Source organism: Equus przewalskii, chromosome 7 (assembly GCF_037783145.1).
Source record: "Equus przewalskii isolate Varuska chromosome 7, EquPr2, whole genome shotgun sequence".
Lineage (NCBI taxonomy): Eukaryota > Metazoa > Chordata > Mammalia > Perissodactyla > Equidae > Equus > Equus przewalskii.
In genome coordinates, this window is record NC_091837.1 from 20,058,287 (window position 1) to 20,081,296 (window position 23,010).

General features: G+C 50.3%; 1 protein-coding gene and 1 long non-coding RNA gene across 5 annotated transcripts in view; one reads left to right on the forward strand and one right to left on the reverse strand.

Annotated features, from left to right (window-relative positions):
- Positions 1 to 14,473: 14,473 nt before the first annotated feature.
- On the reverse strand, positions 14,474 to 18,342 carry LOC139084468 (uncharacterized). Its single transcript, XR_011541872.1, has 2 exons — positions 16,796 to 18,342; positions 14,474 to 15,652 (listed from the first exon to the last, which is right to left on the reverse strand). It is a non-coding gene; the product is annotated as an uncharacterized lncRNA (long non-coding RNA).
- A 52-nt stretch (positions 18,343 to 18,394) lies between these two features.
- The window catches only part of RBM19 (RNA binding motif protein 19), a 129,696-nt gene continuing 125,080 nt past the window's right edge, over positions 18,395 to 23,010 (forward strand). For 3 of the 4 annotated variants that reach the window (XM_070627208.1, XM_070627207.1, XM_070627210.1), the window contains exons 1-2: positions 18,470 to 18,657; positions 22,219 to 22,401. In XM_070627208.1, coding sequence (XP_070483309.1) covers positions 18,622 to 18,657; positions 22,219 to 22,401 — 219 coding nt within the window. In that variant the 5' untranslated portion in view covers positions 18,470 to 18,621. Of the gene's footprint in view, positions 18,658 to 22,218; positions 22,402 to 23,010 lie in introns of all 4 variants that reach the window. The other variant, XM_070627209.1, reaches the window with a different exon arrangement.

The following is a 23,010-nucleotide window of genomic DNA, read 5'->3' on the forward strand; positions in this document are numbered from 1 at the left end:
CTCGTATAAACTGCCAAGAGTGAGTGATACTCGAAATATCTAACAGCCAGTAAGGCCAGGGTAATAACCCATCAAGATGGACTTTGAGTCACTCAGAGGGAACTGTTCCTAGGCAACAGCTGGTCCACCCACGCTGCCATGCGATGGCTGAGCATCATCTCTGCTTCGTCCTGCCTTAGCCCCCCTGGTCATGCTGCATCTCTGTCTGTCTCCCCTTCTGACCGTGAACAGCCGGAGGGTAGGAACTGTATCCCGCTATCTTGATCAATCAGTACTTGCTGAGTGCCAAATGGAATCCAGCTTCCCTGGTGACTAGCTCTGTGCTCCTAGCCTCGTCTGTAAAATGGATCAATAAAAATACAAGCCTTGTGGTTTGGTTTAAAAGGGACAGTGCCTATAAAGGGTTTAGCGTAATTAGCATGATCATTCAATGAATGGTAGTTGTTTAGTAGTATTTTGCGTGGATTGGTTTTAGGGGCTTGTCGGCTGAAAGGGGAGTTCTCTCCGGGATGGAAGGAGAGATGAACTGGACAGTCTGGAGGTACCAGCTCGGTAGCCCGCTGCTCTGCCTCGATGCCCCAGAGCTGGAGTCTCCTCGCCCCGCCCCCCTCGGCCCCCTAAGAGCATGAGACCCAAGAGGGGGCCGATCAGTCACCAGGACATTAAAGGCCAGTCGGCTTTCATACGCCGCGTCCCTCCCGATGTTTCTCTTAGCTACATGCTAACACCCGTTTGTTTAGAACTCACAGCAAATACATCTTGGAGGGGACTTTGATCCCTGGCAGCTGTGTACGTGTGAGTGACGCAGAGTCCCAAGGGCAGAGAGAGCCTGGAAAGGAGGCGGGCTGGACTTGTCTCTCTCATGCCCTCTGGGCTTGGCACTCCATCCCCCAAGCCCCACCCCAGCATGCTGCCCCCGGAGACAGATTCAAGAGCAAAGCCGAAGCTCCAAAGTGAAAAACCCCTTGATTCAAATTCAGCTCTAACGCTTTCCAGCTGTCTGACCTTGTGCAAGTCACTCAACCTCTCTGGGCATCATTTTCCTCATCTGTTAAATGGGCACAATAATAGTTCTTGAAGTTCTTGAGTAGTTTGCACAGGAATAAATAAGATCATGCACAAAAAGCGTTTGGAATAAGGTAAGAACTTAACAAATGTTTGAGCAAATGTTTTGGCTGTGCTTAAGAGAAAGGCAACACAACACTGTAATTAAAAGCACAGGGTCAGGTGCCAGATGGCGCCACTATTGACCAGCTGTGTGACCTTGGGCAAGTCACTTCCCCTCTCTGAGCCTCAGCCTCCTCATCTATAAAATGGAAATCACAGAGGTTAACGTGGAAATTAACTAAGGCAGTACTCTAAAGTGCTTAGAACCTCCTCAGCATATTTTACACACTCAATAAATATGACCATCGTCATCGTCATCATGTGTAGCAGTGGCGTCATGTGATGCTGTGTGGCCACAGGCATTGCCCCCACCTCTCTGAGCAGATTCCTATCAGAAAAGGATAATCATTGTCATCATCATCATCATCATAAAGAAGAACTCACGAGTGGGGGAGGGCACTAAGAGAGACCACATTGGGGAGATCTCATTGTGGTGATCCCACGAAGACAGATGGCGTGATGGGTCGGGGGGTCATTCCACTTAACTTTTCCTCAGCTTCCCCGTTCTGGAACATAGGAAGAAGTCCCCTCCCAGCCCTGCCCAATAACTCAGACAAGGCATGAGGTGTGGCCCTCTGCATGGTGGGTCCTTTCTCCAGCCTGGTTGAGAACGTGCCCATTTCGCGGAGTGGAGAACTTCATCACGACCGTGTGGGGTGGCGGAGGGCAAGGAAGCTTTGATCTCATTCCTGCCCCTCCCTGTTCAGCATCAGGAGCAGGAAGCCAGGGGAGGTCTCCTGGACACTCAGACTCTGACACAGGGAGGACCCCACCTGCTCCTCCCCCTCCCCGCTGCCACCATCCCAGTCAAGCTGCCGTCACCTCACTGGACAATTGTGGCAGCCACCTCCGTGGTCTTCTTGCACAGAAAGGACCCAACACCCACCCTTGTCTCTTTCTTCATTAATAGGACTCTGAGTTTTTCAGGAGTGGCAACATTTCCACCTAAAAGACTCCATTTCCCAGCATCCCTTGCAGCTAGAGAGAGCGGTGTGCCTGAGTTCTGGCTAATGGTAAGGTAGGTGGAAGCTGTGGGGGGACTTCTGGGAAGACCTTTAAAGCTATCTATCTCTGCTATCTATCTCTTCCCTCTTCCTTCCTGTGGGGATGTGGATATGATAGCTGGAGCTGCATAGCAACTTCTTCCACACTGCCCTTCCGTTTTCAATAAATATAGCCTCCACCTCATGGTCCATAATGGCTCCCCCAGCTCCTGCCTTCACATCTCCGTTCCAAGCAGATGGAAAGGGAAGGAGAGAGCACTTTCTTTCTCTTTAAGATAAAACCTAGAAGGTGCAAGCCTGACTTCTGTTCACACTCCATTGGCCAAAACTAAGTCACATGGCCATACCTAGCTGCAAGGGGTCCTGGGAAATGTAGTCTTTAGCTGAGGAGGCATGTACCCATTGTTGAGCTTGGGGTTCCTCTGCCATATCACCAAAGAGGAAGCCAAGTCCCCTTTGGTGAGCTCCCCAGCCCAACTTTCACCCCTCCTTACATTAGTCTCAGCACCTTGGCCTGGTCCTGCACTCTGGTCCCAGGACATCATTCCAAATCTCCTTTGGAGGTTACTCCAAAATCTTATTTTGTCACCTTCCTGATGTTCCATGAAGACAGCCAAGCTCTCACTACCTTCTCCCTCCCTTCCCAATAAGTGTCACTGTCCCTTCAGTTTTCTTCCCTCCCCACTCCCCACTACCAGCTCTTCCCTAATGCCTGACACCTCAAGGGTGACCAGAAAACAAACCATTCTGTTCTCCCTTCCTACTAGTGGGTGGTGAGATCTTCAATTCCTTCTCCACACCTGAGAACTTAGAGTTTGGGCTCTAGGGGCAACAAAAACAGCAACAACAACCACAATAATAGTGATAATTATAACCGTAGATGACCCCTATTGAGGGCTCTCTTTTGGCCTATTTCCAAATGCCTTTATGGATTTATCCATTTAATCTGTCCAACAGCCTTGAGGCAGGCCTCTTACTACTTCATTTTAAGATGAGAAATGAGAGAAGGGTTAAAAGTCACTGCCTTAGGTCATCGATTCCAGAGCATTCTCCCCAGTGCAATCGCCTGCCTCTCCAGGGATAACCAATTGCCCTCTCCACCTGCAGCTTCAAAATGGCAGACTGAGCACACACCACCCTCCCCTCCCTCCACCCATTTCTAGAAATGACAGGAACCCATAAGCATGCTAGAAAACAAAACAAAACAGAAAAGGGAACTCTTGTGGGACCAGGGACTGGGGAATCCGTGAAAGATTGAGAATGAAGAGGACAGGATTGGAGAAAAAAGCCACATTCAAAACCCACAGAGGAGAACAGTGCTGCAAAAAGTGAGAGGGACACCAAGGTCACCCCACGCCCGGAGGTGAAAGGGGCTGAATGTTGGAAGCCCCAGGGCCGCCAAGAGTGAACACACCACGGCCGTATTGCTTGTGTGATGAAACGAGGTCCCAGGTGCCGTCTGGCCACCTTGCAAGCCGTCCTTACCCCGGGGGGTGTACACAGACCAGGGAGAAGAGTGGGATTTCATAGTTGGGGTTGGGAGAAAAAAGGAAGAGACTCGGACGATAGGAGATATGATGAAAAAATGGGAATTCTTGTGAATGGTATGTAATGTTACTCCTTAGCTTCTCATAAACTTCCAGTAAAGTCTGTTAGCCACTTATGTTTGGGAATTGGGGCTGCATTTTAGGGAGATGCCACCGAGTTCTGAGACTGGCCTCTCTGGACCTCGACGGAGCATCTATCAGCCTCCTCATCTTCTGGCTTCCAGTTGAGTTTGGCACCAGCAGGAGATCTGAAGTGAGGAGAAGAGGTCGGGGTGGGGGTGGGGGTTGATTCCCGGCTCCCTCCCTGCGGGGTGCAGGATGGTAGCGACTGCCTTCCTCTGCTGAAGGCCACACTTCGTGCTGGAATGCCGTCTCCTACAGCTGAGGTTCCATCTAGATTTGGACAATCACTTGTGTCAGCTTGGGACCTCCAGGAAAATGATGCCAAGACAGAATGAGACAGTCAAGAGATTCCTTGAAGAAACGTCTATGAAGGACAAAGGGGAGAGAGTGGAGGAGGCAGGGAGAAGCTTCAGACCAGTGTGCAGGTCTGACCCCTGGGAGAGGAGAGAGGGAAGGAAGGGGAACTGGGTGGGAGGAGCCTGCACACGGCTCTGAGAAAGTCCTGGCCTGGCCACCAGGGGAGCCCAGAGCAAAGACTGTCCATTAGAAGCATCCCACAGTGGGTAGAAATGGCGTGGCTCTAGGACCCCACCATGCTCAGTCGTCAGTGGGAGCAGCCAGAGGGGAGCGTGGCCGTGGCATGAAGGCTGCCGCAGACCCACAGGTGTGGCACCCACAGGCCATCTGACAACTGCAGCCCTCCAGCAGGCTCTCAAGGGAGGAGGTCTGAGGGCCTCCCCTCGGTGGCTGCCACCTCACTCTCTCCCCATACCTTTTCACACTTAAAGGAGGTAACAGCTGCCACTGTGGCTAAGGTTTCAGAGTGCCTGGCTCCAGAATTTGTTCTCTTGGCCACCACACTCCTCTGCCTGGAGTTATCCAGATTTAAAGAAAAGCACTCATGGCATCTAGGGAGAAGTCCCGGCATAAGCAAAGCCCTGAGGTGTGTGGAGACCTCTAACCAGACTGACATTGTTCACGTAATCTGTGAGGCAGGAAGCAGCAGGAGAGACAGGAAGGGGCAGAAGGGCACTTTGTATTTTCCAGCATCTAATAAGAGCCTGCCTGTCTGCAAGCAGCCCCTAGTAGGTTTTCTCCAGCAAGGCGACTCCTGCTGAGAAGAAAAGATGAAGCGCCAGGACCATAGCAACAGCAGGGAGCTGTTACCTTGTCAAGAAGCCTGATGCTTCTTTTTTTTTAATTTTTTTTTTTTTGAGGAAGATTAGCCCTGAGCTAACTACTGCCAGTCCTCCTCTTTTTGCTGAGGAAGCCTGGCCCTGAGCTAAAATTGTGCCCATCTTCCTCTACTTTTTTTTATATGTGGGACGCCTACCACAGCATGGCGTGCCAAGCGGTGCCACGTCCACACCCAGGATCGGAACCGGCGAGCCCCGGGCTGCTGAGAAGCGGAACGTGCGAACTTAACCGCTGCGCCACCGGGCCGGCCCCTGATGCTTCTTTAGAGCCTTGTCGTTCATGGTCCAGCCATGGGTTGGTCACAGGAGGAGCCAATGGGCTTGTTGTTTTTGCAGCAGTGTGGTATTCCGTGGTACTGATGGACTGTCACCATCATTATCAGCATCATTACCATCACTACATCACTATCATCACCACCATCATCATCATCACCATCATCATCATCAGTATCACCATCACGGTTATCACCATCATCATCATCACCATCATTATCATCACAATCATCATCATCATCACCATCATCATCATCATCACCATCATCATCATCAGTATCACCATCACGGTTATCACCATCATCATCATCACCATCATCATCATCATCATCACCATCATCATCATCAGTATCACCATCACGGTTATCACCATCATCATCATGACCATCGCCATCATCACCATTACCATCATCATTGTCATCATCATCGTTATCATCACCATCATCATCGCCATCATCATCATCAGTTTCACCATCACCTTTATCACCATCATCATGATGTTTACTATCGTATGGAAACTCTCCTCAGAAAGGACAATCTTTCCACATCATACTGAGGAAGCTGAAGCCATCCCAGAGGGGACTATTCAGAAAGGTCTCTGGATTGTGACTCAGAACTGAGTTCAAATCGTGCCTCTCTATCAACTGAATGTGTGGCCTCAGGACAAGTCATTTCACCCTTTGGGCCTTAGAATCATGGACCACTGAAGCTCAAAGGGACCTTTGTTTCTCCTGTATGTTGAGAATGATTGACTTTGAGATCAGAGACAACAAACAGGCAGCCTACAAGCCAAAGCTGACCCATGGACTTGAATGATCAATTAAGGGATTGACTAATTGATTTGGTCCACAGAATTTTTTTCTTAGTTTCCAACACTGAAAAACTAGGACAGGTCATGTAAAAAATATCTAAATTTCTGGCTTCTCTTAAGAAACCCAGAAGATCTCCCAATATTGGGCCTGCATTTCCACACGCCAGCACCTGCAGGAGCGGAGCAGTGGCTGCCCCCACCATGTGCCCATCGATGCCTGTGAAGCCACTTTAGCCCTCATGCAAATTACCATCAAAGAAGCGTGTATGGGAAGGGGAGGTGTTGACCAATTTTATACGCTAGAAGTATCCTGAGCCACAGCTTTTAATTAATATCACATACACACACACTTTAGAAAATTCTTACGCAGTTATACTTGAATAAGTCATATTTGCAAAGACTATGAAATTTTAAGGTCCCCAAAAGATCAATAAGAAATATGTCTCTCCCCACCTCAGTTCCCTCCCTGGAGAGAGAATCTTGGGCTGATCCCCGAGACACAGACTCTGAGACAAAGATTTGAGCGGAAGTCATTTACTCAGTAGTTGGTCCCTGGAAGCGCTGGTTGAGGAGCGGGGAGGTGAGACGGGGAAGAGCAGGAAGATGGTACCCGGATGGAATGGGCTGGTAACTGCCAGGAACGCCCTCGCCACGTGGCACAGCAGCGGTGCCTGGGGCCCAGGATACTTTTAGGGGCTTGCAAAAATGTTTTAGTTTTGCTTTCCTTTAAAATCAGGGGAACAAAATGAACATCATAATAATGAACATAAAGTAGTGAGTCCAGCCTGGATTATATTTATCTTTATACCAACACAGTCATAGAACAGGTAGATGACTATTATAATAGTTATGCAACTATGTATAGTGTTACACGTAAAAGATGTATAACTATATGGCATACGTACATTATACATGTATATATATAAAATAAATGTATATTTATAAAATAAAATATATGTATACCATGTATAACTGCATGGTGTACAGCGATCTGCCACATAATGACGTTTCCATCAATGATGGACCCCAAATATGATGGCGGTCCCCTAAGATTAGTACCGTACGGCCTAGGTGTGCAGTAGGCTACACGTCTAAGTTTATATAAGCACACTGTGATGTTCACACAATGAAGAAATTGCCTAACAACGCATTTCTCAGAACGCATCCCTGTTGTTAAGTGACGTATGACTATGCATACATTATGTATATATGTAAATATGACTATATGTATACATGTATGTGTGGTTAATTTACATATATACAACATATAGTTATACATATATATGTTAAATATACGTATACTTTATCCGCAGGACGTATTATATGTGTGTTTCCACACACAAACACAGACACATATAATTTCATCTTTAACAGAGGAAGAAGTCCTTGAAGAGAGACGTGGCTATGGCCTGAGGCGTCGGGAGTCCCGATGTGGCCCTGTGACTCTGGGCAGCTGGGGCTCAGGCCAGCTGGAAGCATCTGGAGGACTGTGGCTATCTCCCCTCTCATCAAGGGATGAGGAATCTGGGATATTTATCCCTCAGCTTCACCGGGTGAGGATGATGCTGAGGGCCTGCCTGGTGGCGGGGTGGCTGGGCCTGCAGCGTGGGAAGCCCTCGCGAAGGGAGACGCAGGGCTGCAGAAGGAGTCTGCCTGCCGAGCGTCGAATGGGGCGGGCGTCGACGCCTCCGTTACAAATATCAGCTTTGCCCGATTCTTAGCTAGCCTTCCAGAAGTAATCTAAGCACATACAAGCATATGTGTGTGTATTTCATATATTTTACACAAGTGGGAGCCTACCATCAAAAATGTACACATTTATGGAGCCACCATGAAGATACATTGTTATAATAAAAATTAAAACGTACAGAACAGTTTTTAAACCAAAATGGAATCATACTCTACATAATGTTTTGAACACACTCTTGCCCCCCCAATTAATGTATATCGAACAACTTTTTTCATGGCACAATTTCTATGAGTTCAGTGAATTCCATTGTGAAGATAAGCCATAGTTTTTAAAAAGTTAAAGTTTTAAACAATTCTTGATTGTTGGACATTTCTATCACTTTGATTTCTCACTGTTATAAACAACACATGCTCGAAGGTTTCATACATGTGTTCAATTATTTCCTTAAAATAAACCCCAAGAAATGCAATGGCTGTAAAAATAAAAAAAAAAAAAAAACAGTCTCCTGACATGGTTTCCAAATAATGTTTCCAGAAAATTGTATCATTTTGCACATCTTTTTCAGAATCTTACAGAATGCCCATTTCCCAACACCTTCACCAACACTGATTATTATTTTCTTTTTTCTTTTTGCCAAGTGAGAAACTATATCCTAATCTGAAAAGGTGTCTTCAGGAAAGTGTTCCCAAAGCACCAGTGTGATGGACATAAGGTGTCCTCTTGGAAGAGAGGAAAATCCACCGAAATATGGGGCTGTCCTGGAAAGTGGGAGATCTTGGCTGGGGACACCCCCACGCTGGGCACAGAGGGATGTGCTGGTTCTGGTCCACTGTTCTCCCAAAGGCCGCCCAGCTGTGTGCCCAGGAGTGGACCGTGTGGCCCCATCCCCCCGGGCTCCCTTACCTATCCTTCACCCACCAATGGGGTTCAGCCATCGGGAGGCACCATCAGCCATCGGAGGCCGGAGAAGAGGCAGTTAGATCTCCCCCACGCCCAGCCGTGGTGACAGTGTCACCAGACAGTGGCTGTGTCTCTATGCCCACCGCTCCTCTCCATGGATCCCTGTTAACTCCCTCCCTCCCTCCCGCTGCCTCTCCAGGCCTGGGGTAGCAAAGACTCTGTATTCATTTCCTGTGGCTGCTCTAACGAATCACCAGAAACTTGATGATTAAAAACAACACAAAGTTGTTTTCTCACTGTTCTGGAGGCCAGAGGGTGAGATCAGCTTCACTGGGCCACCTGTGCAGGTGTCAGTGGGACTTTGCTCCCTCCCGAGGCTCTGGGGAGAATCCGGTCCTTCCCTCTTCCAGCTTCCGGTGGCTGCTGGCCTTCCTGGGCTTGTGACCAGGCCACCCCAATCTGCAAGACCAGCGTCTTGAAATCTCTCTCTGCTCCGTTTCACTTGGCCTTCCCCTCTGTGCATGTCAGATGTCCCTCTGCCTCCGTCTTGTGAGGACACGTGTGACAGCATGTAAATTCCACCCAGATCATCCAGGATAATCCCATCTCAAAATCGATAATCTAATCACGTCTGCAAAGACACTCCCCCCCTCCCCCCCGCCCCCCCCATAAGACAAGATTCTCGGGTTGCAGGGGTATGTAGAGGCGCCCCTTCTGCAGCAGCGGGCTCCCATAGCCACAGGTCCGGGTGCCCCACGTCCTTTCCTGGCCACGTCTCTGTCGATCGCCCCTCCGTCAAAGCATCTTCAAAACCCCAGGGGTCTGTGGGCTGCCTGGCACCCTCACCAGCACAGGGTCCTTGCACCCCGCGCACACAGAGCTCTCCCTCCTGCTGTCTGCATTTGGACACCTCTGGCTTTAACTTCCTCCGGGTTCAATCCATTTATTTATCCAGAAATATGTACCGACCAACCACGGCCAGGCGCTCAGTGGAGCAGGGTTCTGCGGGCAAGGAGGCAGCGTGTGTCTCCCTAAGGGGCAGAGTGAGGAATAAGCCCCATCCACTGCCTCCAGGCCGGGCGGGCACAATTCCGGGGCGTTTGCATCCCTTGAATCTTCCAGCCGCGAGGTCCACACGCGATCCTCTGGCGCCCCCTCCCGGCCGCGCTCCGGGACTGCAGGGCAGCGCGCAGCCGCCCCTCACCCGGGAAGGACCAGGACGGGGGAGCCCGAGGGCGGCGGGGCCCCCGGCGGGCGGTTCAAAGCGCTAGGAGACAGACGTCCAAAACCAGGCGTCCGGCTGCCCCTCACCATTCCAGGGGCGGCTTCTGTCCGCGTGGCACAGTGGATGGAGCGTCTCTGAGTCCTCGCCTGCTGCTTCCTGGCTGGTGAGCTCCGTTGACTCATTGCACCTCTCTGTGCTCTGGTTTCCTCATCTGTAACATGGGGTTAATAACTGTACCTGCATCGCTGGGTCATAATGAGCTCGTCCATCCGAAGCTCTTCACCAAGGTAGGCACATCAAAGTATGATTGTCGTTATTGCAATTGGCACCATGCTAGGCACCACGAATATGTTATCCCGGATCCTCATGATCACCCTGGAAATGGGCATTAGTGATCCTATTTCACAAATGAAGGATAAGGTTCAGAAAGGGTGATTGACTTACCCAAGGTCACACAGCAAAAAGTGTCGGAGATGGAATTAGAGGCTGGGTCTCTCCACCTCCGACGTCCAGGGTCCTTCCCAGGCTCCACGTCATCATCTCACGATGGGTTCGTTCATGCTGCGATTTTCCAGGGCTCACCTCGGCAGCAGAAGGGAAGAGGACAGCGGGGTGGGGGGTGGCACTGTTTCCTCCGAAAGGAAAGCCAGGAGGGGCAGGCGGGCACAGCTTCTGATTTGACTGGGGACTCTCTGCTCATTCAGAAGCAGAGAAATCAGACGTAGACCTTTGACCTGGGGAAATACCACCCCCTTCTCCTCCAAGATGGCACCTATGATGGTAAAGCGCTTGTTCCGCCAGGAATGGATCATTCGTGGGGCGATGACCATGATGGCGATGATGTAGCATGCCCATCACGGTCAGCCTCTCGCCCTAGACGGTAAGCTCCATGAGAGCAGGGAACATGTCACTGCCGTGGCCTCGGTGCCTGGAACAGCGCCTGACGCAGAGCAGGTCCTCGTTAAACTCATGAACTTGTTAACCGTAGGAAGGAAGGAAGGAAGGGAGGAATGCACATGCGTGCTTCTGTCCAGCAGAGCTCCCTGTCTAGTTGAACCATGACCAAGTTCAGTAGCTGACTTGACGCTGCATTTCCCACTACTACGTATTCCATGACAGAAGGACTTGGGGCTCAGATAAATTTGCGACACGCTGTGAAAAACAGGGGTCTTGACCAAAGGACTTTTCCAGGACATTAATGTCCTGAGGCGTGTTGAGAGGTTGTAGCAGTGAGTGAGGATGCACAGCATTTTCTCACCCTATGGACACACCATTCCCCTCCTCCCCTCACAGGAGAGTGAGGGACATCTCACTGGACGCTGTTCCACAAAACACGATGTGGGAAGCATTTTTCTAAGCCCACGGCGAGAGCACAGCTCCGAAGGTGAATCAGAAGGAGCCTTGTTTCCCTGGCCCTTTGGGATGACAACCTGAGCAGAGGGAACAGAATTAAGACACACAGAGGCCAGGGGGTGGCAATCTGGCCCTCGGCCTGACTTTGTCAATAAAGTTTTATTGGCATACGGCCATGCTCATTCACAGACGCACTGTCTGGGGCTGCTCAAAACGGTGTCAAAGGACACCTCGGCTGACCTGATGGAAAATCCTGAAGATGGGCTGAGACTTCAGCATGGCCCCTAATTAGGGCAAGGAGTCCGGGCCTTTCTGACCCCCCACGTCCTGCAGTCATTGGATTGGGGCCACCCAGGATGGGGGTGACCAGGGCGAGGCAGGTCTCTGAGCTGAGGAGAGCCTCTGCTAACTGTCCTCCAGGAGGGGGAGCTGGGCACACTTCCCCTGGTTGGCCACAGTGAACAAAAAAGACCCAGCCCCTGCCGAGGGAAGTGGACCTCCTAGGGGGGCAACAGTCATTACACATGTGGACGAGCAAATGCCTGTGTAATTACAGATGGTGGGGGAAGGGGGGTGGCTCAGAGGCAAAATCAGTGTGGACCTAATGTAGATTGGGGGGTCCTCTCTGAGGATGAGGCATTGAAGCTGAGGCCCAAGGGTGGAGCCAGATGTGGTCAGATGAAAAGCTAAAAGAAGAGCTCAGGATGTGCAAAGGCCCTGAGGCCACATGTCAGCTTCCTCAGGCTGCCGTGATGAATTACCACAATCTAGGTGGCTTAGACCAACTGAAATTCATCCTCTCACAGTTCTGGGGCATAGAAGCCCGAAATCCAGGTGTCACAGGGCTGTGCTCCTTCAGAGGCTCCAGGGGAGATTCCTTCCTTGCCTCTTCCAGCTTCTGGGGGTTGCTGGCAATCCTTGGCTTGTGAATGCATTGCATTTTTCTAGTGCTGCCTCCATCATCACGTAGAGTTCTCCCTGTGTGTCTGTGTCTCTACACGACCTTTTTATAAGGACACCAGCCACTGGAATTAGGGTCTAGGATGACCTCATCTCAAGGTCTTCAACTTAAAGACATCTGCAAAGACCCTATTTCCAAATACATTCCCAGGTTCCAGGAGCTATTAAGGGACACGGTTCAACCCACAGCAGGTGAGGACGAGGGCTGCACAGTCGAGAAGCAGGAAGCGGCCAGTGTGGCCGGAGCTGAGCCGGTGGGGAGTGGGGGTCAGTGGTGCCTTTGCAGGACCCGGAGCCCAAAGTCAGAAAACGAGCTCACTTTTCAAAGCAGGTCTCAGTGATCCTCTGTACGTGCGAAGGAGGCATCTGCCCGCAGCACAGCTGAAAAGAAAAGGAAGGATGGGTCTGGGTTTACCCCCAGCCCATCCCCAGATCACCTGCCTGGCCCCAGGCCAGCATGGCAGCCAGCCTGGATTAGACAGACGCTGGAACTCGGAGCCCGCAGAACCCGGAAGAAGACCCCCTTTGGCTCGTCTTCTTAGCACATGGTCAGCCTTTCCCAGCCACAGGCTGTTTGATGAATGACTTGTGATGTGTGCTGTGTCTCCAGGTGAAAATTTATGGTCCACTCTGACAGCAGGAGGGACCCCCATACCCCAGCAGGGCCGATGGGGTGGGGTGGGGGGGGCTGGGCTCGGCTGCCACCTGTCACAGGTGAGCTGCCTGATGTGCAGGTGTGGCTGAGGCTGGTGCACACCTGGCCTCCTGTCTCAAGTCACCCTGGCACCTGTGTCCCTCAAGGCTGCTCTTCCCAGGGGCTTCTGGGTGATGGGCAGTGTACTGCTGGGGCTAGACTGAAGGTGCCAGGTGGCGACACCCAGGGCAATGGTCTCCCGCACCCCCTTGCTGCCCCCACTTCCTGACCCCTGGGGGTGACCACAGGTAGGGAGCAGCAAGAGGCACCCACTCCAATCTGACCTTGGTCCCTACTGTGTATTCTTGAGCGAGTGTCTCCTTCTTCGGAGCCTCAGTTTCCCTGTGTGTCAATGGATAGGAAGACAGGACGTGTGCGTCCCGATAAAAACTAAAGTTGACTATTTCTGAGCCTTTCTACACACTGGCAAAATTGCTAAAAATTAAAACTCTGCAGAGCAGGACCTGGCAGACAGCCCCTTAACCAGGCGACTGGTTACCATCCGTCAGTGCCCCACTCTGGGACAAATCAACATGACAGCCTGAATCCAGCCATAAGGAAATAGCATTCTAACCCCAGGAGAGACATCCTACAACACGGCCTGCCTAGAGCCTTCAGAAGCTCATGGTCCTGAAGGAAGGCTGAGGAAATTCTGCAAATAAAACAGTGCAGATTAAGGGAGTCTAAAGACATGTGACAGGAGATTGCAATGTGTCAGACTGAATCATTAGTCAGGAAAAAAAATGATTGGGGCATTCGTTGAAATTTGGGTATGCATTATTGGATACGTATTGGATTGATATCAAATCTCCCGAATTGATGATTGCACTGTGGTGATGTATCAGATACACACTGGAGTGTTTCTGGATGAATGGCCTTGGTGTCTGCCATGTATCTGCAGATGGTTTTGTAATAACAATCATATATAAAGAGCCACGTCCATCAAATGACATGAATGAATGTTAATATTCAGTGAACCTGGGTGAGGATACATAGGTGTTGGTTGAGCTGTTTTTTGATAAAATGTTTGTAAAATTATAGTGAAAATATACTTACAGGTAATCCTGAATGCTGTTTTTTATGCATATTATATTTTATTTTTACCACATGCCTGGAAGCTGGATACTACTGCTACTCAATTTTATAGAAAAGAAAACAAGCTTAGAGATGAAAAGTTTGCCAGGATCACGCAGCCTGAATGTGATGAGCTAGGATTTGAGCCCAGGGCCATCCCCTGGCTGAGTTTTGGGGTTTCACAAACCTTCCGTGGACCACTCAACATGCTGTTTCTTGCCTCCAGGCTTTTCACACGCTGTTCCCTCTGCTGGAAAGTACCCTCTCCTCCCCACCCCTTGCCTTTGCCTGAGAGCACAGCTGTCAAACCCCCTCCTCTGAGAGGCCTTCTTGGACCCCCAGCCTAAATCAGGCCCCATAGGGCCTGTAGCCCACTTCTCACAATGCTCACTGCACTTGTAACTATTTGTCTAACATCGGCTTCCCATGAGCAGAAAGTTCCAAGAGACAGCAGCAGAAAGTTTCATATTTACTGCTATAGCCCCCGTACCTGGCAGCAGAGTTGCTCAAATATTTGCTGAATTGTATTAAACTAAAAAGTGTCAGGAGCCCGAGATGAGCTGCTGTTTGAAGAAACCTGTCCTGTGAGAAAGGTCCACAGAGCACGGAAGACGATGGGGCAGCTCCAAGGCCACAGGCAGATACAGTGTATCAGTTAGCTATTGCCGCGTAACAAGCCAGCCCATGGCCCAGGGGCCTAAAACAGTTAGCACCTGTTATTGCTCATGAGTCTACAGTCAGCCAATTATCCTGGGTTCTCCAGAGAAACAGAACCAATAGGAGACAGATAGGAGAGAGAGAGATGTATTATAGGAATTGGCTCACGCAGTGACCCAAGCTGAGGTCCCATGATCTGCAGGTGACAAGCTGGCCATCAGGAGAGGGGAGGGGCAAGTCCCAGTCAGAGCCCGCAGGCGGGAGGAGACCCATGTCCCAGCTTAAAGACAAGCAGAGAAAGAGAATTCTCCTTCATGTCACCTTTTGTTCTCCTAAGGCTTCCAACGGGATGGCTGAGCCCCACCCACGCTGGGATGGCCATCTGCTTTCCTCAGTTTACCAATTCACATGCTACTCTCTTCCGGGAACACCCTCACAGACACACCCAGCATGACGGTTAACCAATCAGCTGGGCAGCCACGGCCCTGTCAAGTTGACTCATAAAATTCACCGCCACAGCCAGCCGGTTGGTGCTGCTTGAGTACGCTGGGGCTCCGCGGATCTGGGCTGGGCTCCAGAGATGTCTCTGGTCAGCGGGCCGAAGAGCAAGGGGCTGGGTGGTCTAGCATGGCCCCACCCACACATTCCGTGGATGGCCAGCTGTCGCCGTGGGCGAGGGAGTGACCAGACCAGGAGCCTCTCGTCACCCAGATGATCAACCTGGGTCTGTTGTCAGGAGGTGCATGCTCCTCGTGGCCTAGGCTGCTGCCCCATTCTGCTGCTCCAGACAGGTCACACGGCCAGCCCCGATGCCAGAGGTGGGGAAACAGGCTCTGTCTCCTGATGGGAAGAGCTGCAAAGTCTCCTGCCACGGATGTGGATAAAGGCAGGGGACATTTTTGTGCTGGATCTATCACAGCTGGACTGGAATTGCGGCTGTGTAACTTCTGAGCTGTGTGACCTTTGCACTTTCCTGTCCTTAACAAACAAAAAAGCATAATTAATACCTACCTTACAACATTGTTGTCACATGGATGAGTGATCATGTGCAAGATGTGGGGTCCCAGTTCTTCGTCCCCAACTTGATCACACCATTGCCTTAACCCCCTTCTCCATGTAACCCTCCATATGTGTCAATTTCCAGCTTTCAAGGCTTGCTGCCTCCAGGAAGCCTTCCCTGATAGCACTCTGACCCAATGTAGTCAGATCTACCGTTGGAAAGCGCTTCTGAACAGTAAAATAATTGATGCCTAAAATGCCTTTGGGCATCACCATTTCCATTTAAAATGTCTCAAGTCCCCATCCCATGGGCCCTGAGAAGCCCAGCTTCCGCCTCAATATTTCTTTTGGTAAATATATTAGATTTCAAAAAATAGACATGCCCCCAGCAGCAATCACCTCTCTTTCTCCAGCCATCCTGTTCTCCTTCCTGGAGGAAACCACTGTTACCAATTTCTCATCTATTCCCCCAGAAACAGCCAAGCTAGGGGATAAGCAAGCATTTTCTGCGAAGGGCCAGGCGGTAAATATCCGCAGTGTTGCCAGGGTAGGGTCTCTGTTGCAGTTTCTCCTCTCTGCCGTTGCAACACAAAAGCAGCCGCAGACCAGACATAAAAGAATGGGCGTGGCTGTGTGCCAATAACATTTTATTGATGGACATGGAAATGTGAATTTTGTATCATTTTTATGAGTCACAAAATGTTATTGTTCTTTCGATATTTTTTTCCAACCATTTAAAAATGTGAAAACCATTCTTCGCTGTCAGGCCATATAAAATCGGGCGGTGAGCCCAATTTGGCCCAGGGCGTAGTTTGCTCGCTGGATAGAGAAGCAAGGAGGCGGAGAGAGTTTTTTCTGCACCAAAGGGAGCTGCTTCTGCCCTTGGTTTTGCCCTTTATAACGTACTTGGCGATAATTCCACATGTAGACATACTGACCTCTCAAATCCTTTTAATTTTCAAAATATCTTTTTTTAAAAGTATTTCACTAACCCTTTTTGACATCTTCCCCCACCGCTGGCCTGTCCCTGGTTGGAAGTTAATTCCTTGGGATCCAGGCACAACTTCCCACAGCTTCCCCCCAACACACTCATGAAGGCGGCCGTGGATGGAGCTGACTTACACCTGCCTGTTTTTTAATCCTTGGGCGTAATCAGAGAGGCCAGCCAGGCGGGGTCCAGGTGCCCCCGGATTATATCTGCTGGGAAAGACAGAGGCAGAGACAAAACCAGGGGGCAGGAGAGCAGGAAGACGAATAATAATGTTACCACGTGGCTGTTTATTGAATGCACGGTGAACGCAGCCCAGGAACGGTCCATCCTTCCCCGACATGTGGCGACCATATTTTACTGGGACGGGCCGATTGGCAAAGAGCATTCCACTTTCTTTTAATACCTTTGAAAGACCTTCTGATTTGTGAATTTCTTTCTGGAAGCCTACGTTAAGTCGCGCATTTTAATAAAGGCAGTTCATAAAAATAATAAAATAAAAGTATACGAAGCCAGGACAGGCTGGGCAGCCCACATGCCCTCTCATAAAAGCCTAATATCTCAGAGCTGCCTTGTAAAGCCTGCTCCAGCCCGCCTGACCAGGGTCACAGTGTGCAGAGAACAACCCTCTAATTGTCACTTAATTAAGAGCGCTTTCATACATATCAATAAATATCTGTTGAGTAAACGAATGACTTTGAAACACAGCGACCCCTTAAGTCCTCTACTCTCGGCTTGAGGGCACATGTTTGCGTGTGTGTGTGTGTGTGTGTGTGTGTCTTTTTGTTGCAGTCTACCTAAGACGTGGAGAGGGCGAAATGTGATCTTCAAAGGAACCTACTACAAAGCAGTAAATTCTCATGCAGTGGGTTGAACAGCGGCCCCCTAAACAGGTATGCCCACGTCCTAATCGCTGGCACCTATGAACGTGACCTTATTTGGACACCTAAAAATTAAGGATCTCAAGATGAGATCATCCTGGATTTTAGATGGGTTCTAAACCCACTAGCAGGTGTCCTAATTAGAGAGAGGAGAGAGGACAGATTTGACTCAGACACTAGAGGGGAGGTGGCCACGTGAAGACAGAGGCAGAGCCTGGAGCGATGCAGCCACAAGCCAAGGACACCTGGAGCCACCAGCAGCCGGAAGAGGTAAGGACGGACCCTCCCCCGCAGACTCCTGGGGCAGCGCAGACCCGCCGACACCCTGATTTTGGATTTCTGGCCTCCAGAACCGTGAAAGAACACCTTTCTGTTGTCTTAAGCCACTAAATTTCTGGTTATTGGTTACAGTAGCCCTAGGAAAGCCATACACCCCGTAATCCTACCACTTAAAACTATCCAATACTTAATACTACTTAATAGCTAGACGACTTTGAGCAAGCTGCTTCACTCGCCTGCTTCCCAGTTTGCCCGCCCGCAAGATGGAGATGTTTCCACCGTACACGTTCTAATAAGCACGGGTGATGCTCAGTAATTGATTCACGGTGACTGGCAGCCTCTCGGAGCCTCAGTTTCCCCATCTCTAAAAGGGAGGCAAGAATCCCTAATCTTCCCTAAGAGTCCCGTTTTAAGACTCAAAAGTAAACTAAAATAGTAAAGGAAAGGATATGCTAGTCTGCGAAGCGCTCGCTGAGCTGGCCACGCGCAGCCCGCGCCGGTGTCAGCATTCAGCTCCCTCTGCCGACTCAGCCCCTGCATTGGCCTCTCTCCGGGCACCGCCCAATACCCTGCGCCTGCGCAGAATGCAAGCGCTCAGGCCCGCCCCCTGGGGGGAGTGATTTCCTCGGGTCGCTCCTGTTTGGCCACGCCTACTTCCGGAAAGGGCAGGCCTACGTGCAGAGCACGTGACTTAGTTTCGCCTGGCCAAAGATGGCGGCGCCCAGAGCGGTGGCGTGAAAGTTGTTGGCGGAAGACGCTGTCCGTTCGTGCGGAAATTTAAACAGCGGTCTCCGTGCGCCATGTCGCGACTGATCGTGAAGAACCTCCCGAACGGGGTGAGTGCAGGGCCTGGACTTGGGGGTCTGAAATTGGGACCAGCCAGGAGCTGGGGTTGAGACGGAGGTTGCTGGGGAGAATCGAGGGGCTTTGGCTCTGGGGCAGCATTGCGGGCGGATTCGGAACGCAAAAGGGGCAGGATCTTTGGCAAGTCCCCTTGTGACAGTTGGGAGAGAGGGATAGTGAGTGCTCAAGGTTTCACAGCCGGCCCGTGGGTATCTGACTCCCAACCAGACAACTTTTTTCCCAGGGAGACCTCCCCCACTCCGTTGTGCTGGATGCTGTCTCCCACAGCCCCTCTCGTCCGACCCCTTTTTTGTTGTTGACACGTGGCTGGATCAGACACTGTATTTATATTTCTCTGCCACTCAGGAGACTGTGGGGGAGGCGTGTGGGGAGCGTTAGGCTGAGGACCTGCATTCCAATTTCCAGTCCCGCCTTTAGGGTAGGGAGCAATTGTTTAAGAAAACTGAGTGGGTGTGAAGGGCTTTAAACCATTTATCCAGTAAGTAGGGAGACGCGACTCACTCATGCTTGTCTCTCTTCCCCGAGAGCCCAGCACTGAGCCTGGTACGTGGTAGGCATTCAGTAGAAACATGCCTAATGAGTGAGTGAAGAAATAGATGAATATGTGTGGTACCAGCTGACTGAACGCAGTGCGCCCGAGTGGTCCATCCTTACCTGTTTCGCTATGCCTTTTTTTGGGTGGAGAGCTCCCACACCACTGGGGTGGCCAGTAAGCTCATTCCCAAAATACAGCATGTGCCCTTGGATGGCATGAGGGATCTTCTGTGCTCTTGACTCTGCCCCCCGGGAGCCTCCCTCCTTAGAAAGAGTGAGAACACAAGACCATTTATGCTTTCTTGTGTTTCTTTAACTTTATTTTTTTACCCCCAGCAGGTTGTGAGGGACCTATAACATGATTTAAAAAATTCAAACAGTACAGTGTGTAGAAAACGAGAAGCAAAGTCTTTGGTTCCATGCTACCCCCCATCTCTCTCCAGGTGTAACCATCTCAATAGTTAGTTTTTAGGATTCCTCATAGTCATCTCTATGTCCAAACAGTGTGCTCTCTCCATTTCTTGGTTTATATACCTCAGTGATTATCTGCTGACCGCCCACTGTGAAAGATGAACCTAGTTTCTCTATTCCTCCCTTCCCGTCTCTATCATATTATTGTTTTTAATTCTTCCATGGTTTACCCTCAGCAGTATACTTTTACCAACTATATGTCATTGATCCATCCATCCTCTTAGGCGGGGTCTCTTGATGCCTGACTTTGGTGGATGAGGATTTTAGCCTGGCTGCCCTTCCTTCTTCGCCTCCCAACTTCCGTCTCATTGTGCTTCTCATTCTGTCTCGTTGGCTGGTTCTCTTACCATTGGCTGTCTTGTCCGATGAATGAGAGAATTAATAAAAACAATATTAAATTAATAAATACCAATTAACTAGTTAATATTAAAATTAAATTAATAAAGACAATAGTAGCTAATACTTGGAAAGCTTAGTATGTGCCAGGCACTGTTCCAGGTGCTTTAGGTAAAGTAACTGAGTTAATCGTCACCCTAACCCTAGGAGGTAGGTTCCCTTATTATGCCCATTTTAAAGATGAAGAAACTGAGCTACAGCAAGGTAAAGTGATTTGCCGGAGGTCACACAGAGCTGGTGATTCGTAGAGCAGGGGTTGAATTGAGCGATGTGGTTCTAGAATTTGTATTCCTGACCACTACACCATCCTCTCTCTCTCAGCTGATTGCATGCCCTTTTCTTAGCTCTTTCCCGACAGACGTTTAGTAGCAAGGGCTTGTTCTGTTGCTGACATTGTAGATAGCGATGGGTAAGATGCAGTCCCCACTTTTACGGTGCTTGCGGTCCAGCGGCAGAGACAGACACTGGATCACTGTGATGTGAGGTGCAGGGACTGAGGTATGAACCGGTGCTTGTGAGCACAGACGGGTTGGGTACCTGGCCCACCTGAGGAATCTGGGAGAGCTTTCCTGGGGGAGCTGATGATTGAGCTGAGGAGGAGGAGGAGCTAGCCGGGGTCTGTCAGGGTGATTTCACCCAGAGGAAACAACGGTAGAAAAACCTCAGAGGTGGGAAGCAGAGAAGCCTGGGAGGAATTTGTGAAGAGATGCTGCTGAAGAGCTGGGTCAAGGCCAGATCGTGGAAAATCTCCTGTGTTACCTTGAGTGCTTGTTCTTGAGCCTTTGTTGTTAGAAAGTCACCAGAAGGTCTTTGACAGAGGACTGATGGGGTCACACTCGAGTGTGGTCTCTCCCAGTAATGGGGAAGGTGAAGCCACTGCCTTTTCCATACCTGAGCTGAGTCACAAACCCTGATTCTGCAGACCCTGAGCAGAGCGTTGATCCTCTCTGAGCTCCATTTTCTCTACAAAATGCATGTCATAATTCCCAACTCACAGAGTGACTGTGAGATTTCAGTAAGGTCAGAGTCCTTAAGAACCTGCCTCAGAAAATGTCTTTTTCCTTTCTACTGGGCTGCCAAGGACTCTAGCTTCTTGACTTTTAGAGCTTGTTTTGGCCGTTTGTGGGGTGCTGGGTGCCCCGTCAACCCCACTGCCACACACACACAAATCTCCCCATATCTGCTTAGGAAACTCACTGAGTTCTGAGGGGAGCCAGGCTGGAGAGAGGATGGTGGAAGCCAGGAGCCAGTTTTACATAGTGTGGGGCTCCTTGACCAAATAATAGTAATAATAATGTTAGTGTATTAGTTTTCTATTGCTGCTGTAACAAATTACCACCAACTTCATGGGTTAAACAATACTAATTTATTATCTTAGAGTTTTGAAGGTCAGAAATCCTGAAATCACGGTGTTGGCAGGGTTGTGGTCCCTTCAGAGACTGTAGGGGAGGGTCTGACTCGTCTAGAGACCACCCGCATTCTTTGGCTCTTCGTCACATCCCACATCTTCAAAGCCAGTAGCACAGCATCTTCCATTCTCTTGGTGCTTCCATCTTCACGATGCCTTTTCCAGCTCTGACCCTCCTGTCTCCCTCTTACAAAGATCTTGTGATCACATTGAGCCCACCTGGCTAACCCCAGCTTATCTCCCCATCTCAAGATCTGTAACGTAACCACATCTGCAAAATCCCTTTGGCCAAGTAGGGTCACATATTCACAGGTCCCAGCGTTTAGGACGTGGACCTCTTTTGGGGGCCTCCATCACTCTGTCTACCACAATTAGCAAACACTTGTACACCTTACCACGTTCATTTATTCTGACCTACTACTGTGTAGCAGCCACCATGCTGGGCTCCTTTTATAAGTGGTCTCCTTATCCTCCTGACAGCCCAGAGGGTAGGAAGATTTCATTGCAGCCGCTCGGAGTCTTGATTTCCTCATTGGTGACATGAATAAGGGACTTGCTCTAGGCCACGAGCTAGCAGGTGTTCCAGCCAGACAAAGCACACTCCGCCACCGCCTCATCTGAGATCACCCTGGGGAATCCCAGGGCCTCGGGTTTCCAGCTCGCTCTGACCCCTAGGCTCTGAGGACTCCCCGGCTCCTCCCTCATTGCGCCTCTTCTGTCTTAGATGAAGGAGGAGCGTTTCAGACAGCTGTTCTCCGCCTTCGGCACGCTGACGGACTGCAGCCTGAAGTTCACCAAAGATGGCAAATTCCGCAAGTTTGGCTTCATCGGCTTCAAGTCCGAGGAAGAAGCCCAAACAGCACTGAACCATTTCAACAAGAGTTTTATCGACACCTCCCGGATCACAGTGAGTCAGCAGGAATCTGGGCCCTGCCTGCCCGTTGAAAGTGATGCCACTTAATTTTTCCCTCTACCCCCAAGTCCAGAGTCTGTCCTCTTTCCGGCTGTGACGTCTTTGGTCTTCCTCACTGGTTCTCAAACTTCCATGCATATGAATGCCCTGAAGAGCTTGTTAAAGCTCTGGGCACCTGCTCCCGGAGTTCCTGATTCAGTATGTGGGGGCCCCAAAACCTTGCATGCCTAACAAGCTCACACGTGATGCGATGCTGCTGGTCCCAAACCCACGCTTTGAGAACCGCTGGTCTGCATCATTTATTCACTCACCCGTTAGCAAGCCCTCAGTGAGCACCCACTCGATGCTGGGAATTTAGAGCAATGTGGTACCCCAGGTCCCCGTCCTCACTTACGGAGCTAGCAGCCCACAGGCAGGCAGGGGCCGTCAGGTCAACAGACTGCTCATAGGCAGGGTCATCAGTGCGTGAGGGGGGAAGCACTAGGGACTGATGGAGGACAGAGGAGGCCCCTTCTCTTGCCAGGGAGGGGCCAGGAAAGCTCCCTGGAGGAGGGGGTCACTCACGTGCATTTAACAGCTTGGTAAAACACCTGTAACACTTTC